General features: G+C 41.1%; 1 protein-coding gene across 1 annotated transcript in view; it reads right to left on the bottom strand.

Moving 5' to 3' along the window:
- Positions 1-17,520, bottom strand: part of dhx30 (DEAH (Asp-Glu-Ala-His) box helicase 30) — an 87,379-nt gene extending 69,859 nt beyond the window's left edge. The window contains exons 1-5 of the mRNA XM_060824438.1: positions 17,255-17,520; positions 12,230-12,357; positions 10,382-10,492; positions 7,004-7,302; positions 3,935-4,055 (exon numbers count right to left, since the gene is read on the bottom strand). Of these exons, the coding sequence (XP_060680421.1) occupies positions 3,935-4,055; positions 7,004-7,302; positions 10,382-10,492; positions 12,230-12,357; positions 17,255-17,513 (918 nt within the window). The 5' untranslated portion in view covers positions 17,514-17,520. The remainder of the gene's footprint in view (positions 1-3,934; positions 4,056-7,003; positions 7,303-10,381; positions 10,493-12,229; positions 12,358-17,254) is intronic.
- Between the last annotated feature and the right edge of the window lie 621 nt (positions 17,521-18,141).

Below are 18,141 nucleotides of genomic sequence, written 5' to 3'. Positions count from 1 at the left end.
ACAAGCTTTAATCCAAGAAACACATAAGACCAGGACATTCAGCCCCTTGAGCCTGTTTCAGCATTCAATCAGATCATGGTTGATCTGTTGCCTAACTCCATGTGCTGTCTTTTGGCCCATTTCCCTTAATACTTCTGCTTAACAAAAATGCATCTAACTCAGACTGACAGTTAACAACTGATCTAGGATCCACTCACGTTTGTAGAAAAGAGTTCCAAACCCCCATCATTCATTGTGTATCTGTGCTTCCTAACATCTCTCCTGAACAGTTTGGCCCCAATTCTGAAACTATGCCCCTTGTTCTAGAATCCCCAATCAGTGAAAATAGTTTATCTTTATCTGCCCTATCGTTTCTTATTAAAATTTTGAAGACTTTGATCAGATCACCTCTTAATCTTCTAGACTCAAGAGAAATCAGACCTAATTTGTATAATCTATTCTCATAATTTAACCCCTGAAGTCTAAGCATCATTCTTGTAAGATATACTGCATTCTCTCCAAGGTCATTTTGGAGACATAGATAGAGAGGGACAGGAATGGTTGTTGCATGTTCCACGATTTAGCTGTTTCACAATGAACAGAGAAGATGATAAGAGACCCGGGTTCAAATTCCGCCTCGGGCAACTGTGTGTGTGTGGAGTTTGCACATTCTTCCCGTGTCTGCACGGGTTTCCTCCGGGTGCTTCGGTTTCCTCCCACAGTCTAAAGATGTGCAGGTTAGGTAGTTTGGCCGTGCTAAATTGCCCATACGTTAGGTGAAGGGGTAAACGTTGGGGAATGGGTCTGGGTGGGTCGGTGCTCTTTGGATGGTCGGTATGGACCTGTTGGGTCAAAGGGCCTGTTTCCACACTGTAAGTAAACTAATCTAATAAAAATATGATAAGGTGTTAGATTTGGAGGCAGGTGAGCACTTTGGTGATAGTGACCACAATTCGGTTATATTTATCTTAGCAATGGAAAGGGATAGGTATATACCGCAGGGCAAGAGTTATAGCTGGGGGAAAGGCAATTATGGTGCAATTAGGTAAGATTTAGATTGCATAGGATGGGAAGGAAACTGCAGGGGATGGGCACAATGGAAATGTGGAGCTTATTCAAGGAATAGCTGCTGCGCATCCTTGATAAGTATGTATCTAGCAGGCAAGGAGGAAGTTATCGTTTACTAAAGAAGTTGAAGCTCTTGTCAAGCAGGAAAAGAAGGCTTGTGTAAGGATGAAACATGAAGGCTCAGTTAGGGTGCTTGAGAGTTACAAGTTAGTCAGGAAAGACAAAGTTAGGAAGAGCCAGGATAGGACATTAGAAGTCGTTGGCAGATAGGATCAAGGAAAACTCTAAGGCTTTCTATAGGTATATCAGGAATAAAAGAATGACTGGAGTAAGATTACAGCCAATCAAGGATAGTAGTGGGAAGTTGTGCATGGAGTCAGAGGAGACAGGGGAAGCACTAAATGAATATTTTTCATCAGTATTCACACAGGAAAAGGATGATGTTGGCGAGGAGAATACTGAGATACAGAATAGATGGGATTGAAGTGCACAAGGAGGAGATGTTAGCAATTCTGGAACATGCGAAAATAGATATGTCCCCTGGGCTGGATGGGACTTATCCTAGGATTCCATGGGAAGCCAGGGAGGAGAATGCAGCGCCTTTGGCTTTGATCTTGATGTCATTCACTGTCTACAGGAATAGTGCCAGAAGATTGGAGGAGAGCAAATGTTGTTCCCTTGTTCAAGTATGGGAATAGAGAAAACCCTGGTAATTATAGACCAGTGAGCATTCCTTCATTTGTGGCTAAAGTGTTGGAAAAGACTATAAGAGGTAGGATTTATAATCATCGAGAGAGGAATAAGTTGATTACTCAACACGGTTTTGTGAAGAGTAGATTGTGCCTCTCAAACCTTATTGGGCTCTTTGAGAAGGTGACCAAACAGGTGGATGAGGGTAAAGCTGTTGTGGTGTAAGATATTCTATAAGGTTCCCACGGTAGTCTATTGCACAAAATACAGATTGGATTGAGGGTGATTTAGCAGTTTTGATCAGAATTTGGCTAGCTGAAAGAAGACAGAGGGTGGTGGTTGATAGGAAATGTTCATCCTGGAGTTCAGTTACTAGTAATGTACCACAAGGATCTGTTTTGGGGCCATTGTTGTTTGTCATTTTTATAAATGACCTGGATGAGGGTGTAGAAGGATGGGTTAGTAAATTTGAGGATGACACTAAGGTCAGTAAAGTTGTGGATAATGTCCAAGGATGTTGTGGGTTACAGAGGGACATAGATAAGCTGCAGAGCTGGGCTGAGAGATGGTTAATGTGGAAAAGTGAGAGGTGATTCTCTTTGGAAGAAGCAACAGAATTGCAGAGTACCGGGCTGATGGTAAGATTCTTTCTACTACCAGGAATGAGCAGAGAGATCTCGGTGTTGATGTACATAGATTCCTGAAAGTTGCCATCTAGGTTGATTGGATTGTTAAGAAGGCATGCGGTGTGTTAGATTTTATTAGTAGATGGACTGAGTTTCGGAGCCATGAGGTCATGTTGCAGGTGTACAAAACTCTGGTGTGGCCACACTTGGAGTATTCCATACAGTTCTGGTCACCGAATTATAGGAAGGATGTGGAAGCTTTGGAAAGGGTGCAGAGAAGATTTACTAGGACGTTGCCTGATATGGAGGGAATATCTTACGAGGAAAGGCTGAGGGACTTGAGGCTGCCTTCGTTAGAGAGAAGAATTGAGACATATAATCAGAGGGTTAGATACGGTGGACAGTGAGAGCATTTTTCCTCAGATAGTGATGGCTAGTACAAGGAGACATAGCTTTAAATTGAGAGGTGATAAATATAGTATAGATGTCAGAGGTAGTTTCTTTACCCAGAGAGTAGTAGGGGTGTGGAACTGCCTAATGGAACAGTAGTAGACTCGCCAACTTTAAGGGCATTTAAATAGTCATTCGATAAACATATGGATGAAAATGTGAAGGTTAGATGGGTTTCAGATTGGTTTCACAGGTCGGCGCAACATTGATGGCCGAAGGGCCTGTACTGCTATATGCCTGTACTATAATGTTCTATGCTATACGTCAATAGATCCTTCCTAAGACATGGTGCCCACATCTGTCCACAATATTCCAAGTAGGATCTAACCAGAGTTAAGTATAATGCAGCATAATTTCTGTATTCTTGTGCTCCAGTCCTCTAGATATAAAGGCCAACATTTCATTAGCTTTCGTGATTTCTTTTTCTGTTCATGACATTTTAAGGACCTATGCACCTGAAAACCCAATTCTCTTTGGACGTCCATTGTATTTAACTGCATAACATTTAGAAAGTAGCCTGATCTATCCTTTATCAGTCCCAAAACGGAAAACATCACAGTTACTGATCTTAAACTCCATCTGCCACAGCTTCCCCATTAGTCTATTTTGCAATTTTATGCTATCATTATACTGTCCATAGGACTGCCTAATAATTAATTTAAGAAAATTACCAAAGTAGTACCAGATATTGGTGTGGTGTGTTTTCAGAAATCAGTTCATAGGAGGAAGGCCAAAAGATCTGAAAACTTTGAAACCAGTGGTGGAATGGGAAACAGAAAATATAGAGGGTTTTGAACAGGACAAAGAAACTTTTGGTGGGCAGGCAACAAGTATAGCTTTGTACATTTGATGCTTTCAAGGAACGATGCACCATTTATTCATCTTCACCACAGAGAAACTTTCTATGTTAGATTCAACTTACAGATTTAAAAGCTTGGTCCCCAAGAATAAAACATTAAGCAAAACTCCAGATCATTAACCTGGCCTGCTCAACTCTACCTGCTGGCATCCCCAGCCAACATTCCCTTCTTTCCACTTTCTCTCAGCCCCAAATAAGGCCCTGTCAGGCCTTTGAGATGGACAGCAACCAAGGTATTTCCTCATCATTCGCTTTTACATACCGTGACTGTAGAAGAGGTGGTTGCAATTTGTATGACTTTTGACAGGAGGTTCTTCGGCTCAGGAAATTGTGTGAGGGCCTTCAGTGCACTGGAGTTATCTGTCATGATATTCTGAACTGCCCTGACCAAACAGAGTGAAAAATCAGTGTTAACACTGACCCAGATAAACAGTGGGGACAGGAAAGAAAAGAAAACTGCAGTATGTTGATTATACAATGCCACAAAGAGATTACATACTGAATGCATTCAAAAGTAAATCTTGTTCTAGAGTGATACCATAGGACAATAGCAAACTGTTACTTTATGAGCTCATGGTAGCATCACTGATATCACAACAGTTTATGACATCACAGAGGAAGCTTAAAGGGAAGGAAAATTCAGGGCAGAAACATATCTGCAGAAGACTCAGTAATCTACATAGATTGACTATTAGGCTGATCTTTAATCATCATCAACAGTTCAGGTTCAATACTCCCCATATTTCTTTTTGCCTTCAAACATGCAACTTCAAATCTGGAAGTGGACTAGATGCAAGAGCTCAGAAACAAATCTTAACAATTGGAAAAACAGCACAATTTTTATGAACAACAGTGATGGTTACTTAAATAATTTCTCTCCCACCCTTCCCTGCCATCCCCTATCATCATGAAATGCAAGCCTTTTCTTCAGAGACACATGGTGCCTAGAGGCATGTATTAGATCCAAGCAGGGAGATTTGCTAGTGCTACTTGGGAGACATTAAACCAAGAGGGAGAGGGTGCCAAAGAGATCATGCACCTTAATGTTCCAGGGTATAGATGCTATAAGAAAGACAGAAAGGGGGACCTGAGAGGAAGAGTAGCAGCATTTTTAGTTAAGGATAATATTTGGTTGTACTTAGGGAGGATATTCCTGGGAGAGTGTTCAGTGAAGGTCTGAGAAATTCTATGGATGGAACTGAGAAATCAGGAGGGGCTGATTACTTTATTGGGATTGTAGTATAGACCCCCAGAGAGTCAGTAGAAAATTAAGAAGCAAATACATCAGGAGATTTCAGATATCTGCAAGAATAATAGAGTTGTAATGGTAAGGGATTTTAACTTACCGAACATAGACTGGGACTGCCACAGTATTAAGAGCTTGGATGGAGAGGATTTTATTAAGTGTGCACTAGAAAAAATTTTTATTCAATACGTGGATGTACCTACCAGAGAAGGAGCAAAGCCTGACCTTCTCTTGGGAAATAAGGCAGGGAAAGTGACTGCAGTGTCAGTGGGAGAGCACTTAGGGGCAAGTGATCATAATTTTATTAGTTTTAAAATGATTATTGAAAAGGATAGATTTAATCTAAAAGTTGGTGTTCTAATTTGGAGTAAGGCCAATTTTGATTGTTTTAGGTAGGAACTTTCAAAGGTTGACTGGGTGAGACTGTTTGCAGGTAAAGGGTCGATTGGAAAGTGGGAGACCTTCAAAAATGAGGTAACGAGAGATTAGAGACAGCATGTTCTTGTTAGCTTGAAGGGTAAAGTTGATGGTGTAGGGAATACTGGATGACTAGAAACATTGAGGGTCTGGTCAAGAAAAAGAAGGAAGCATATGTCAGGTATAGATAGCTGGGATTGAGTGAATGCCTGGAGTAGAAGTATACTTAAGAGAGAAATCAGGAGGGCACAAAGAGAAAGCTTTAGCAAAAATTGAGTTAAGGAGAATCCAAATAGATTTTACTAATACATTAAGGACAAAAGAGTAACTAAGGAAAGAGTAGACCTCCTTAATGAACCAAAATACAGTTTTAATTGGTTTGCTATTTCTTTGTCCCCATTGCAATTTCCCTTGTTTCTGACTGTAAGGAACTTAGAGGTGTCTTCACTAACCTTTTTTCTCCTCAAATACCTAAAGAAGTTTTTACAATGAATCAGAAAGCTTCCACTCAAGCTTACTCTCATACTCTATTTTCCTCCTCTATTCAATTCCCTTGACAACTTTTACTGAAATGTAACCTGCTCCAAATCCTCAGATCATTTGTTTTTTTTCAGCCAATTTGTACGCTCCTCCCTTGGATCTAATATTATCCCCAATTTCCCTTGTTAGCCATGGTCAGACCACCTTTCCCTTTTATTTTGTGCCTGACAGAAATGAACAATTTTACAGTTCTTCCTTGAGCTCTTTAATTATTTGTCATTGCCTATTCACCATTATCCCTTAAAGCAGTTTTCTTTATTTAGATTCAGGACCCTAATCTCAGAATCAACTATGTTACTCTCCATCTTAAATGAAGAATTTTACCACATTATGGTCACTTTTCTCCAAGGGACCTTGCACAGCTAGATTGTCAATTATTCCTTTCTCATTACACATTTCTTTCCTTGATCAATTCAAGTATGTGTATTTCAGATTAAGGACTTATGCTCGATGCCAGTCTAGACCTAGATTGTTTGCTCAAGGTGCCGCACTGGGACATGAACCAATAAATCATAGAAGCCCTACAGTGTGGAAACAGGCCCTTCAGCCCAACAGGTCCATAGTAACCCACCGAAGAGTAACTGAACCACACCCATTCCCCTACCCTATTATCCTGTATTTACCCCAGACTAATGCACCTAACCTACACATCCCTGAACACTATGGGCAATTTCCCATCGTCAATTCAGCTAACCTGCACAACTCCAGAGGCAAAAGTGGTACTACTGATGCAAGTCTGACACACATGATGTTTCTTGTATATCTTATACTCTGCTTTTAACAATGGTGCTGGTTTGCTCAGGCATTGCAATCCTAAGTAGTCAAATTACTACAGATGCTGGATAATAGAAATAGCATGTCAGACAGCACTTGTCTTTCACCCAAAATATTAATTTTGTTTCTTCCTCCTGTAGATGCTGTTTGGCTTGCTAAGTATTTCCAGCGTTTCTGTTTTTAATGCATTGGTAAGCCTGATAGCCACCTTGATAGTCTCATGGCTAAACTACCTGTTTGAATGTCTGAAGCAGTCACAGGTATCAATGTTACAGCTTCCCTCTTAGTTGTTGGATTTGCTGCATCCAGCCAACACTTTAAGACAAAAGACGATTAAATAACTATTGAGATTACCTTGACATCAGTTTATGCTGAGGTGTTTTGTCTGTGATAGAGAGAAACTCTGTGCAGTCCATTGTCCCTTCCTCTACCTCCTCGTCCACCTCATTTTCCTCCAGCAGACCCATTTCAGTTGGTTCAGGTGCTTCTTTCTCAATATTCTTCTGCCTGTAGGCTATCTTATGAGCATTGTTTGTTGAGTTGTTCATCACCGAGTCCACTTCAGTCAGAGGTAAAGCAGCAAATTTTGCAGCCAAATCCTGGTAGTCTTGAGCTTGGAACAGCTGATTCTTTGGTCCCAGCAGACCCCATTGCTGCCAAACAAAATCAACAGGATACAGTCTTAAAAATGAACACCATCAGCAAAGTCTATTTCAATCCGTGGTATATGGTTACAAGATAAATTACATCAACTTTGGACTTTATGCATTTGTCCTTAAAGCAAGGTGACCACTAATACAGTACCAGATTAGACTAGAAATATTTTTTCCTATTTCACCCACAAATTGTGGCTATTGCCAGTTAGGCCAGCATTTAATGCCCATCCCTAACTGTCCTTGAGAAATTGGCAGGAAACTACCTTCTTGACCAGTTGAAGGCCATAAGAGATACATGTTCACATAGTACGACTGGGGAGTTCCAGAACGATGACCCGGTGACAGTGAAAAACTTTGGCAGGGTGGGGAAGGATTGGGACCACCATGTGAAAGATGCTGCTAGCTTTTGAGTTGCTGCAGTGCATCTTGTAGATGGAACACATGGTTTCAATTGTGTCAATGGTGGATGGAATGAATTTCAGAGGTAATAGATGGAGTGCTGAGCAAAGAGGCTGCATTGTCCTTAATGATGTTGAGCCTCATGAATGTTAGTGAAGCCCTACTCAGCAACAAAGTGGTGAACATTCCATCAAACTCCTGAACTGTGCCTTGTAGATGGTGGACAAGCTTCGTGGCCTCAGGAAAGGAGTCACTTGTTCTCAGAATTCACAGCCTATAGCCTACACTTGCGACCATGGTATTTACATAGCTACTAGATACAGTATTTACATGGCCAAGTCTACTAGATACAGTATTTACATGGCCAAGTCTACTATTGGTCAATGGTAACCCCAACATGCTGACAATGGGGATTAAATGATGCTCATGCAACTGAAAATCCAGGGGCAATGATTGGGTTCTCTATTGGTGGGCATTGTCTGGTACTTCTATGATACAAATGCTACTTGCCACTTGTCTGCCCAAATCTGGCTGCCATCTAGGTCTTACTGATGTAGGCATGGATCATTTTAGTATCTGAAGAGTCACAAATAGCAGTGAATATTACTGTCAGCAGCAACATGCTCACTTTTTATCATATGATGGAGGGAGGGCCACTGCTGAAGCAGTTGGAGATGGCTGGACCCAGGAAACTATCTTAAGGTACTCCTGCACTGACGTCCTATGGCTGAGATGGCTGACCCCCACCATCTTCCTTTATGGTAGGTAAATAGTTACAGGTATGAATGGACATTTGTTTTAGTTCCAGAACATCACAGTAAGAGCATGGGTATGTTTTCTAATCAACCTGTTCAGAGATATCATTACACCTCTAGAGTAGGTGGGGTTACAACCCAGGTTTCCTGAGCCAGAGGTAGAGATACTACTACTGCACCACAAAAGCCCTTCAGCTCCTCAGGACAAATCAAATTGTTCACAGATGTTATGACACAGCCCAGGAGCAGGCGAACTTGAACCTGGGGATCCTAGTCCAGAGGTAGGAGCACTACCACGAAAGCCCTTAAGCTCCTCCTGGGCTAAAGCATCTTCAGATGCTCCAAAACTGACTTTCCTTCCAACATTAGATCAGAAGCATCAGGGCATATCAAAGGTGAGAACTTCATCTTTCCTGTCTCTTTGTTAATAACTGAATGTGCACTGATGATCCTCACAGGCATTAATTACCCACTAGAAAAGATGACAAGGATATTTGAAAACCAATAATATCACAGCTGAGCCAAACTAATTATTGTGGTTGACACCTCTCCTGGTTTTGGTACTAATAAACATGTTGTAATATGCCTGCAAAACCCCAGTTTTATTAGCATGTAATCACACACTATACTGTACCAGATCCTTAATTTCTGAAGAGCATGGGGTTGGGGTCAGTTACCAGGTTGGATATAGGACTGGCAAACCAAAGAAAAGTAGAGAATCGGGATAAATGAGTGTTTTTCTCATTGGAAATAGTGGGGTACCACAAGGTTCGGTTGTCTGGCTAAAGTATTTACAATCTCTATTAATGACCTGGGAGCAGGAATAGAAAGTACATTAGCCACATTTGCAGATGACACTAAAATAAGCGGGAAAGTAAATGCAATGAAGATGTAAGAAATTTATAAATGTATCAGGATAGGTTCAATGAATGGGCCAAAATTTGGCAGGTGAAGTTTAACATGGATAAGTGTGAGGTTACTTATTTTTGTCGGAGGCTTATTATCTAAGTGAAAAAAGCATCAGAGTGCTTTGATTCAGAGACATCTGGGTTTCCTCATGCATAAATCACAGAAAACTAAGCAGGTACAACAGATAACAAAGAAATCAAATGGAAATTTGGTATTTATTGCTAAAGGAATGGAGTATAAAAGTAGGAAAGTGTTGTTGCAACTGTCACCTGGAATAATGCACACAATTTTGGTCCCTTTACTTGATGAGGGATGTAGTTCAGATACTGAAATGATCAATGCCTATATCAGCACTGGAGGTAGTTCACAGAAGGTTCACTAGATTGATTCCAGAGATGAGAGGCTTGTTTTATGAAGAGAGATTGACCAGTCATGGACTACATTCTCTTGAATTTAGAAGAATGAGAAGAGATCAAATTAACGCATACAAGATACCAAAGGGGACTGATAAGGTAGTTACAGGACATTTCTTCATGTAGACAACCTAGAATGCGATGTCATAGTTTTATGTTAAGGGGGTGCAGATTTAAGTCAGACACAAACAGAAATTACTTCTCTCAAAGGGTTGTGAATCTGTGGAATTTGCTACCCCAGAATGAGATGGTTGCCAAGACATTGAGTAAACTTACGATAGACATATTTTTAATTATTGGATTGAAAGGTTATGGAGAATAGGCAGGCAAGCAGAGTTGAAGCTAAGATGAGATCAGCGATAATCACATTATATGCTAAAGCAGGTTTGAGGGGCTGAATTACCTACTCCTGCTCCTCGTTCTTAGGTTCTCATCTAACAAGTCTAACCATGAGCCTCATCAATACCCTCAGTCCATAGGGAAACTTGCAAAAGGCCCTCTGTAAAGTACACCTGGGGACACACAGAAAACAAATGGAATCTCTGTGCCACATGATCGCAAGTGCAAACATTCTCAGCAACCAATGTTGCATTATCATACCTTGAATATCCTGCAGGCAGCTGCAGCAGCATGTTTTTCTGCAACAACTTTCTTATTGCCAAAACCTTCCACTTTTAGTTTTCTTGGCCAACCAATGTACAGAACTGTTTTCTTTGCAAAAGAAAGAACACTGTTACAAATTGCCAACAAGCCATAAGGTATAGCTAGAAATAACAGTTGGCATTGCATACTGTAAAATCAGACATGTACTGAAATATATTAAGAATAAAACAGGCCAGAAGGTTATAACTGCTCAGATCAAGCCTAGGCCCTGTTGACAGGGCAAGTCCAGCTCAAGGGAAAAATCACCTCCTGCTCCCAGGGACAGTTCCAAATCATTATGGGTGAAAACGTGACCAAAACTGGTTTCAGCGATCACATGGATCACAGCCATGGCTACAGCTGTTCACCGTTTAAAGATTCAGACTGAGGAATTTTAAGTATAACTTCAAACTTTGTAGCCAACATCAAATCAGAGATGCAGTTAATTTAGAAAATGACGTAAAATAACGTAAGTAAATGAAATTTGCAGAATTTAATGTGTGATTAACTTCAACGAGGTTATAGAAAGCAGGATGGGAAAATTTTATGCAGAGCATAAACTCTGCTGTGGATCTGCTGAGACTGTATTTGTAGCACAGAAACAATGGAACACATTATGCCAACATTTTGGTTCACATAGGCGGACCAATCACTTGGTCTATACAACCAAGTGTGCTGTACATCTATGAACGGTTTCTAGAAAAGGTCAAGCTTCAAGAGAAGTTGAAACATACCAAAACAAAATTAGGTGAGGTCAACCAAGGAGATTAGAACCCACTCAACAATTCATGCCAAATTGCAGACATTAGCTAGTCAGCAACAATAATAATTTGTATTTTTGTAGAACTGACACAGAACAGGTTAACTTGTCCCTAACCTCATTTCAATAGACATAAACAATTGTCAGCACTGGTTAGAGGCTTCTAGTAGAACATTGTTCATTCAACCAGCAACATAATCTATCCAGCAATTTGAGGAAAGGAGTCAAAAGCAGCGATGTACCCATTAGTACACTGAAGAAATCAATACAACACAATTTTCAGATTGAGTCCTGCCACCTGAGAATTGATGAAAGAGTTCTCTTGGGAGGATAAAGAAATTAGACTCATTAGTTTTCAAAAGAAAGTTGAATACATACTGGAAATATACTTTGCAGGGCTCTGGGAAAAAGAGCATGAAGGTGGGATTAGTTAGAGTTCTGTCAAACAGTTGGCTGGGGCACCCTAGACTGAATAGCATCCTTTAAGGATTCTTTATAGATAGTCACAAGAAAGAATCACTTTGGTCCTTTTGTCCTTTTATTCAGTATCAGAAGGTGGGCAGCCCGCTGTCTAGGCAACACTCATTGGCCATCCCAAGAAATAGAACTGGCTACTTTGCTTGGCCACATCAAAGTTAAAAGGCAGGGCTGCGAGTGTTGAACTGCAATCACACAAGCACTAAAACAGGTAAGGTCAGCAGGTTTCCTTTGTAAAAGGATATTAAGATGAACCAGTTGCACTTTTATGGCACTCTAATAGCTTCATGGTCACTTTTTGTTGATATTAGCTTTTCAATTCCAGATTTTGTTTTGACTGAATGCAAATTCTAAACCTGCCATTGTGGGATTTGAACTCACTTTTTCTGGATTACTGAAGATTTGAAGGTCACTAATCCAATACTTTTTTTGCAGGTGATATGGTTGCACAACTGGGAGTGTGGAATCAAGGAGCCTAATTGTCCTCTCCACGTACAAATGTAAAGACCAAACTGGTCACAAGTAATTTCATCAAATTATATTGAAAATAAACATTGACAACCACTTACTTTGATGCGCCCATCAAATGATTTATAGACGATGTGGTCATTTACATTAGAAACCTTCAGAGCTCGTTGTATGACTTGAACCAGCAGGTTCTTAGGCTGTGGAAACTCTTGAAGAAGGGCCTGTAAATCTAAACAAAACCTTTAGTTGAATTCAGTATGCCAGCCATCATCAAGGTCCTAAAAAATTGGAAAATCAATTCTTTACTTCTTTACTACAAGATAGCAGATTGCGGTGTTAGAAATCATCAGATACCATCATTAAAGGACTATTATACAAGTTGTGACCACAGATTCCAAGCGGTTGCAGAGCAATTGTAGACTTCCTCCCCTCCTCAAGATTCCACTCCAACCACAAGTCAGCCAACTACAATCTGAATGATCACAGTAGAGAGTGGTTGGTTCAGCAAAGAATGCAGAACATGGGAAATCAAATACAAGTTCACAATACATTTCCAATTCTTGCATTTACACATTCCTAGCACTTTCTGGCATTGACAGCTCTGAGTAACATTGCAGAAGTTATGCAATAATTCATTAGTTATTGATCCATTAACTTTTTTTAAACAGTCAAAGAATCATGTAGAAGGGAATCAGACCCTTTGATCAAACTTGTCTAAGCAAGTTATTAATTCAGCTCATCCACTGTTACCATAAACTTAATTTTTAAATACGTTAATTCTCAGAACATAAGCATCACTTACTCAGCCAGCTTTCACAAACACAGCCCAATTGCCCTGGACTGCCTTCTTCATTGAACGGAGTAGCCTGTTCGGCCACTTCAGGGAACAATGAAAGGTCAACTAAGTTGACGTGAAACCAGAGTCACACATAAAAGACTGGGTAAAGACAAAACATGCTCTTCTCTTAAAGACATTAGTTAATTAGTTCACTATCGAGGAAATTCACCAGCTTCAGGGGTCCTTTTACTGATATCTTTTAACATCCTGAAAAAATAATTTCAATTAATCTAACAGTATCAAATCTTAATGATTACAGAATCAACTTATGGTCACATGAGCAGCTTTAACATTTAAAACATACCAGAGCACTTCACAGGAACACCACAAAGCAAACTTAGATACTGAGGCACACTGTAATTTTAGGGCAGATGACCAAAAATATTGGTAAAGAGGGAGATTGTAAATAGCTTCCTTAAGCAAAAATGTGAGTAAGAAACGTGGAACAGGTTCAATAAGGGAATTCCAGATCTTAGATCTGATGTGACTAAAGATGCAATCATCAGTGGTTGTAACAAAGGAGACCATGAACTCCTCCACCTTACAGTGGTGAAAATAACTGAGGAGTGCAAGACAATTTCCAGTAGAGAAGCTAAGTGTTATCTTTCCATTCTAAGATGATTTAGCAAAACAAGCAAATTTTGACAGATAAATACTCTAGGGCAGGTAACACACAGGAGGAAGTGTTGGGTGCCTTGAGATACATGGAAGGTAGGCAAGTCCCAGGGCCAGATGGGATTCACCCTAGGATACCATGGGAGGCAAGGCATGAGATAGCTGGGGAGTTCAACAAGTCCTTGCATCCTCTTTGGCCTCTGGCGAGGTTCCAGAAAACGGCAATGTTGTCCTTCCTTAAGGAGTAATTCAGGTAAATACAAGTCTAATGGTAAGGTCCTGGGACATTTTGCTGGACAAAGAGATCTTGGAGTGCAGGTTCATAATTCCATGAAAGTAGAGTCGTAGGTAGATAGGACAGTGAAAAATGCATTTGGTATGGTTTCCTTTATTGGTCAGAGTATTGAGTTTAGGAGTTGGGAGGTGATGTTGAGGCTCCACAGGACATTGGTTAGGCCACTTTTGGAATATTGTGTGCAATTCTGGTCTCCTTCCTATTGGAAGAATGTTGTGAAACTTGAAAGGGTTCAGAAAAGACTTACAAGGATGTTGCCAGGGTTAGGGGATTTAAGGTTTAGGGAGAGATTGAATAGGATGGAGCTGTTTTCCCTGAGCATTGGCGGTTGAGGGGTGACCTTACAGAGGTTTATATCATCATGAGGGACATGAATAGGATAAGTAAACAAGGTGTTTTCCCTGGTGTTGGGAGTCCAGAACGAGAGGGCATAGGTTTAGGATGAGAGGGGAAAGATATAAAAGGGACCTAAGGGGCAACTTTTTCACACAGAGGGTGGTGTGCATATGGGATGAGCTGCCAGAGAAAATGGTTGAGGTTAGTATAATTACAACATTTAAAAGGCATCGAATAAGAAGAGTTTAGAGGGATATGGGCCAAGTGCTGGCAAATGGGACTAGATGAGGTTAAGATATCTATTGGCATGGACAAGTTGGAACGAACGGTTTGTTTCAGTGTTGTACATCTCTATGACTATATGAGCAAGACTCTGAAGTTATAGGTGGTTTAGCCAGATCTGATAGAGAATGGCTAAATACAAAGCCACTACAGCCTTTCAAGTCTGTGTTCCTTGGACTCAGAGTACAGATGGGCCATGTTGCCAAAATACGTCCAGGGTTAGACAGACCAATACTTTTATCAGGGATACAAAATTAAAAATCACACAACACCAGGTTATGGTCCAACAGGTTTAATTGGAAGCACACTAGCTTTCGGAGCACGCTCCTTCATCAGGTGATAGTGGAGGGCTCGATCGTAACACAGAATTTATAGCAAAAATTTACAGTGTGATGTAACTGAAATTATACATTGAAAAATTGATTGTTTGTTAAGCCTTTCATCTGTTAGAATACAGTGATAGTTTCACTTCTTTCATGTGTAAATCACAAAACCTTTTTTTAAAGTTGCATTCTCGGGTTAGCTGTTAACAATGGTGATAGCTAGACAATATGTTGAAGGTGTTAGCCCCCTGCGTTCTCTGTCAATGCCATGATGTTTAGATTGATGCTAATCTAAAAAGTGAGATAACAGAGTTTTACATAAATTCATTCTGTTTTTGAGCTCAGAGTTCTACATGAATGTATGCAGGTTTTGAGCAAAGTGCAGTGTAACTCTGCAAGTACAAATTCACCCCACAAAATATGTGTGCGCATGAGGGTCTTTGTCTGTCTGTGTATCTGTCTGGGGTTGGGGTTGTGAGTGTGAGAAAGTGTGTGTGTGTGTATGGTGAGTGTCTTAAGTCTGTGAGGGGTGCATGTGAGAGTGTGGGAGTGTGTGTCTATAAGGGTGTGTGTGGGTGTCTGTGTGTATGTGAGAGTCTGTGTACGCGTGTAGGAAAATCTGTGTTCGCTAAGTTCGGTACCCATAGGGAGGGCCTCAACCGGGACCTTGGGTTCATGTCACATTATAGGTGATCACCATTGCACTACACACACACACAGATATTCACACACACAGACACAGAGACACGCACACAGACACCCACACACACCCTTATAGACACACACACATTCACACATGCACCCCCTCACAGACTTAAGTCACTCTGCACTCACTACACACACACTTTCTCACATTCACAACCCCCACCCCAGACAGACAGACACACACAGACAGACAAAGATCCACATGCACACATTTTGTGGGGTGAATTTGTACTTGCAGAGTTATATTGCACTTTGCTCAAAAACTGCATACAAGTACAAATTCACCCCACAAAATGTGTGCATGTGGATCTTTGTCTGTAAGGGGGTGCATGTGTGTGTGTGGGTGTCTATGTGCGTGTCTCTGTGTGTCTGTGAGTCTGAGAGTGTGTGAACCGAACTTAGCGAACACAGATATTCCTACACACGCACACAGACTCTCACATACACACGGACACAGGTCCACACAGACACCCACACACACCCTTATAGACACACACTCCCACACTCTCACATGCACCCCCTTACAGACTTAAGACACTCACCAGACACACTTTCTCACAGTCACAACCCCAACCCCAGACAGATACACAGACAGACAAAGACCCACATGCGCACATATATTTTGTGGGGTGAATTTGTACTTGCAGAGTTGCATTGCACTTTGCTCAAAAACTGCATACATTCCTGTAGAACTCTGAGCTCAAAAACGGCATGAATTTATGTAAAACTCTGTTATCTCACTTTTTAGATTAGCATCAATCTAAACATCAGGTCATAGACAGAGAACACAGGGGGCTAACACCTTCAACATATTGTCTAGCTATCACCATTGTTAGCAGCTAACCCGAGAATGAAACTTTAAAAAAAGGTTTTGTGATTTACACATGAAAGAAGTGAAACTATTACTGTATTCTAACAGATGAAAGGCTTAACAGACAATCAATTTTCCAATGTATAATTTCAGTTGCATCACACTGTAAATTTTTACTATAAATTCTGTGTTACGATCGAGCCCTCCACTATCACCTGATGAAGGAGCGCGCTCCAAAAGCTAGTGCGCTTCCAATTAAACCTGTTGGACTATAACCTGGTGTTCTGTGATTTTTAACTTTGTACACCCCAGTCCAACACCGGCATCTCCAAATCATGACCTTTATCAGGGATAACAGCAGGAAAGGTGAAGGCAAGGATGTGACTGAGCAAGTCAGGAACTGCCAAAATTATTTTTGAGGATAGTTCATTCCAAGGTCAGATATTGTCAGCTTCTGTGCTTTTTCAGGTCAAAGTGTAATACTGTACACAAGATACACTTCAACTTCAGCCAGAGTAGTGATTTATGAACGTTTTACATGCATTCCCGAGTTTTATTTCCAATGCCTCAACTTATTGGCGTAAGTGTTAAACTGAACTTGTTCTGCCACCTTCACAGTTGTGTGCACAACCACAATCGATCTCTATTCCTCACCACTCCAATTAAAACTTGCCAGCGGTATGCCCTCTCCTCATTTCTTTCCACCAAAGTGAATCACTTCAATCTGTGGTTCAGTACACTATTTAATTTAATTGCATTTTGTTTCTATAACTTAATGGGTAGGACGAGTAGCTTTCAGTACTTTGATGTTGTCGTTGATCTTTTATTACAGCATTACGATGTATTTTGTAACACGCTTGTGGTTATATGCATAATAAATACATGAAATGCTGGAGCGTGCCCCCGAGCGGTAACTCGCACCTTGCTGACTGCCCGTTCCTGCTGCCAGCGGCCGATCCGGTGCTTCCCCCTCTCCCCCGAAGTTGAGCTGCTGCTGCTGCCGACTCGTTGTGTGCCTGAACCGCCTCATTGCTGCTGTGTGGCCGCAGTCCCACTCCGAGTGCGAGATTAAAGGTGCTGCAGGCGGTCCCCAGACTCCAGCACGGGGCTGCCTTGGCGGGCACAGCCTGCTCATTAAGAAGCACAGCGCTCGCGACTTCCCACCTGCGGACGCCGCCATCTTCAAAACGAACGCTGCTCCTCACGGCGACTCCAGAACTTCGCGGAGAGACAACGGACATTGGGCAAGATGGACCAATGAAAACAAACTAAGAACTCCGACATTGAGCACAGCGCCGGCCCTGGTGGCAGAATCAAGTACTAACCTGTGGTTAAAGCGGCAGCAATGTGAGAGCCCTTGTAAATTCTATTGGTATTGATAGGGTGTTATACATCCTATTTATTGCCATAAAAGCGGTTCTGAGAATTGAAGGAGTATCACTCGGTGTCTGAATCTTTTCATCATTTAAAGGCATAAAAATAATGTCATAGAATTGGTCGAACACAGAAGGAAACTACTCAGTCCACTGTGTCTGTCAGGCCCTCACCTAATGCAATCACCTTGCCTTCTCCCTGTATTCCTGTCCATTGCTCCTTGTCAAATTCCCTTTTTATAATAAAAATACAACAGTACGGCACAAGAACAGGCCCTTCGGCCCACCAAGCCTACAAAAATTTGATGTGTTTCTAAACATCTTTTGCCTCTTTGCTGTACATATTCAATGTCTCGATTAGAATGGTGCTGGAAAACCACAGCAGGTCAGGCAGCATTCGAGGAGCAGGAAAATCGACATTTTTTTAATTTCAAA

This window comes from Hemiscyllium ocellatum, chromosome 4 (genome assembly GCF_020745735.1).
Source record: "Hemiscyllium ocellatum isolate sHemOce1 chromosome 4, sHemOce1.pat.X.cur, whole genome shotgun sequence".
NCBI classification, from domain to species: domain Eukaryota; kingdom Metazoa; phylum Chordata; class Chondrichthyes; order Orectolobiformes; family Hemiscylliidae; genus Hemiscyllium; species Hemiscyllium ocellatum.
Note: the sequence above shows the minus strand (reverse complement) of the source record. Positions and strands in the feature narration are given on the sequence as shown.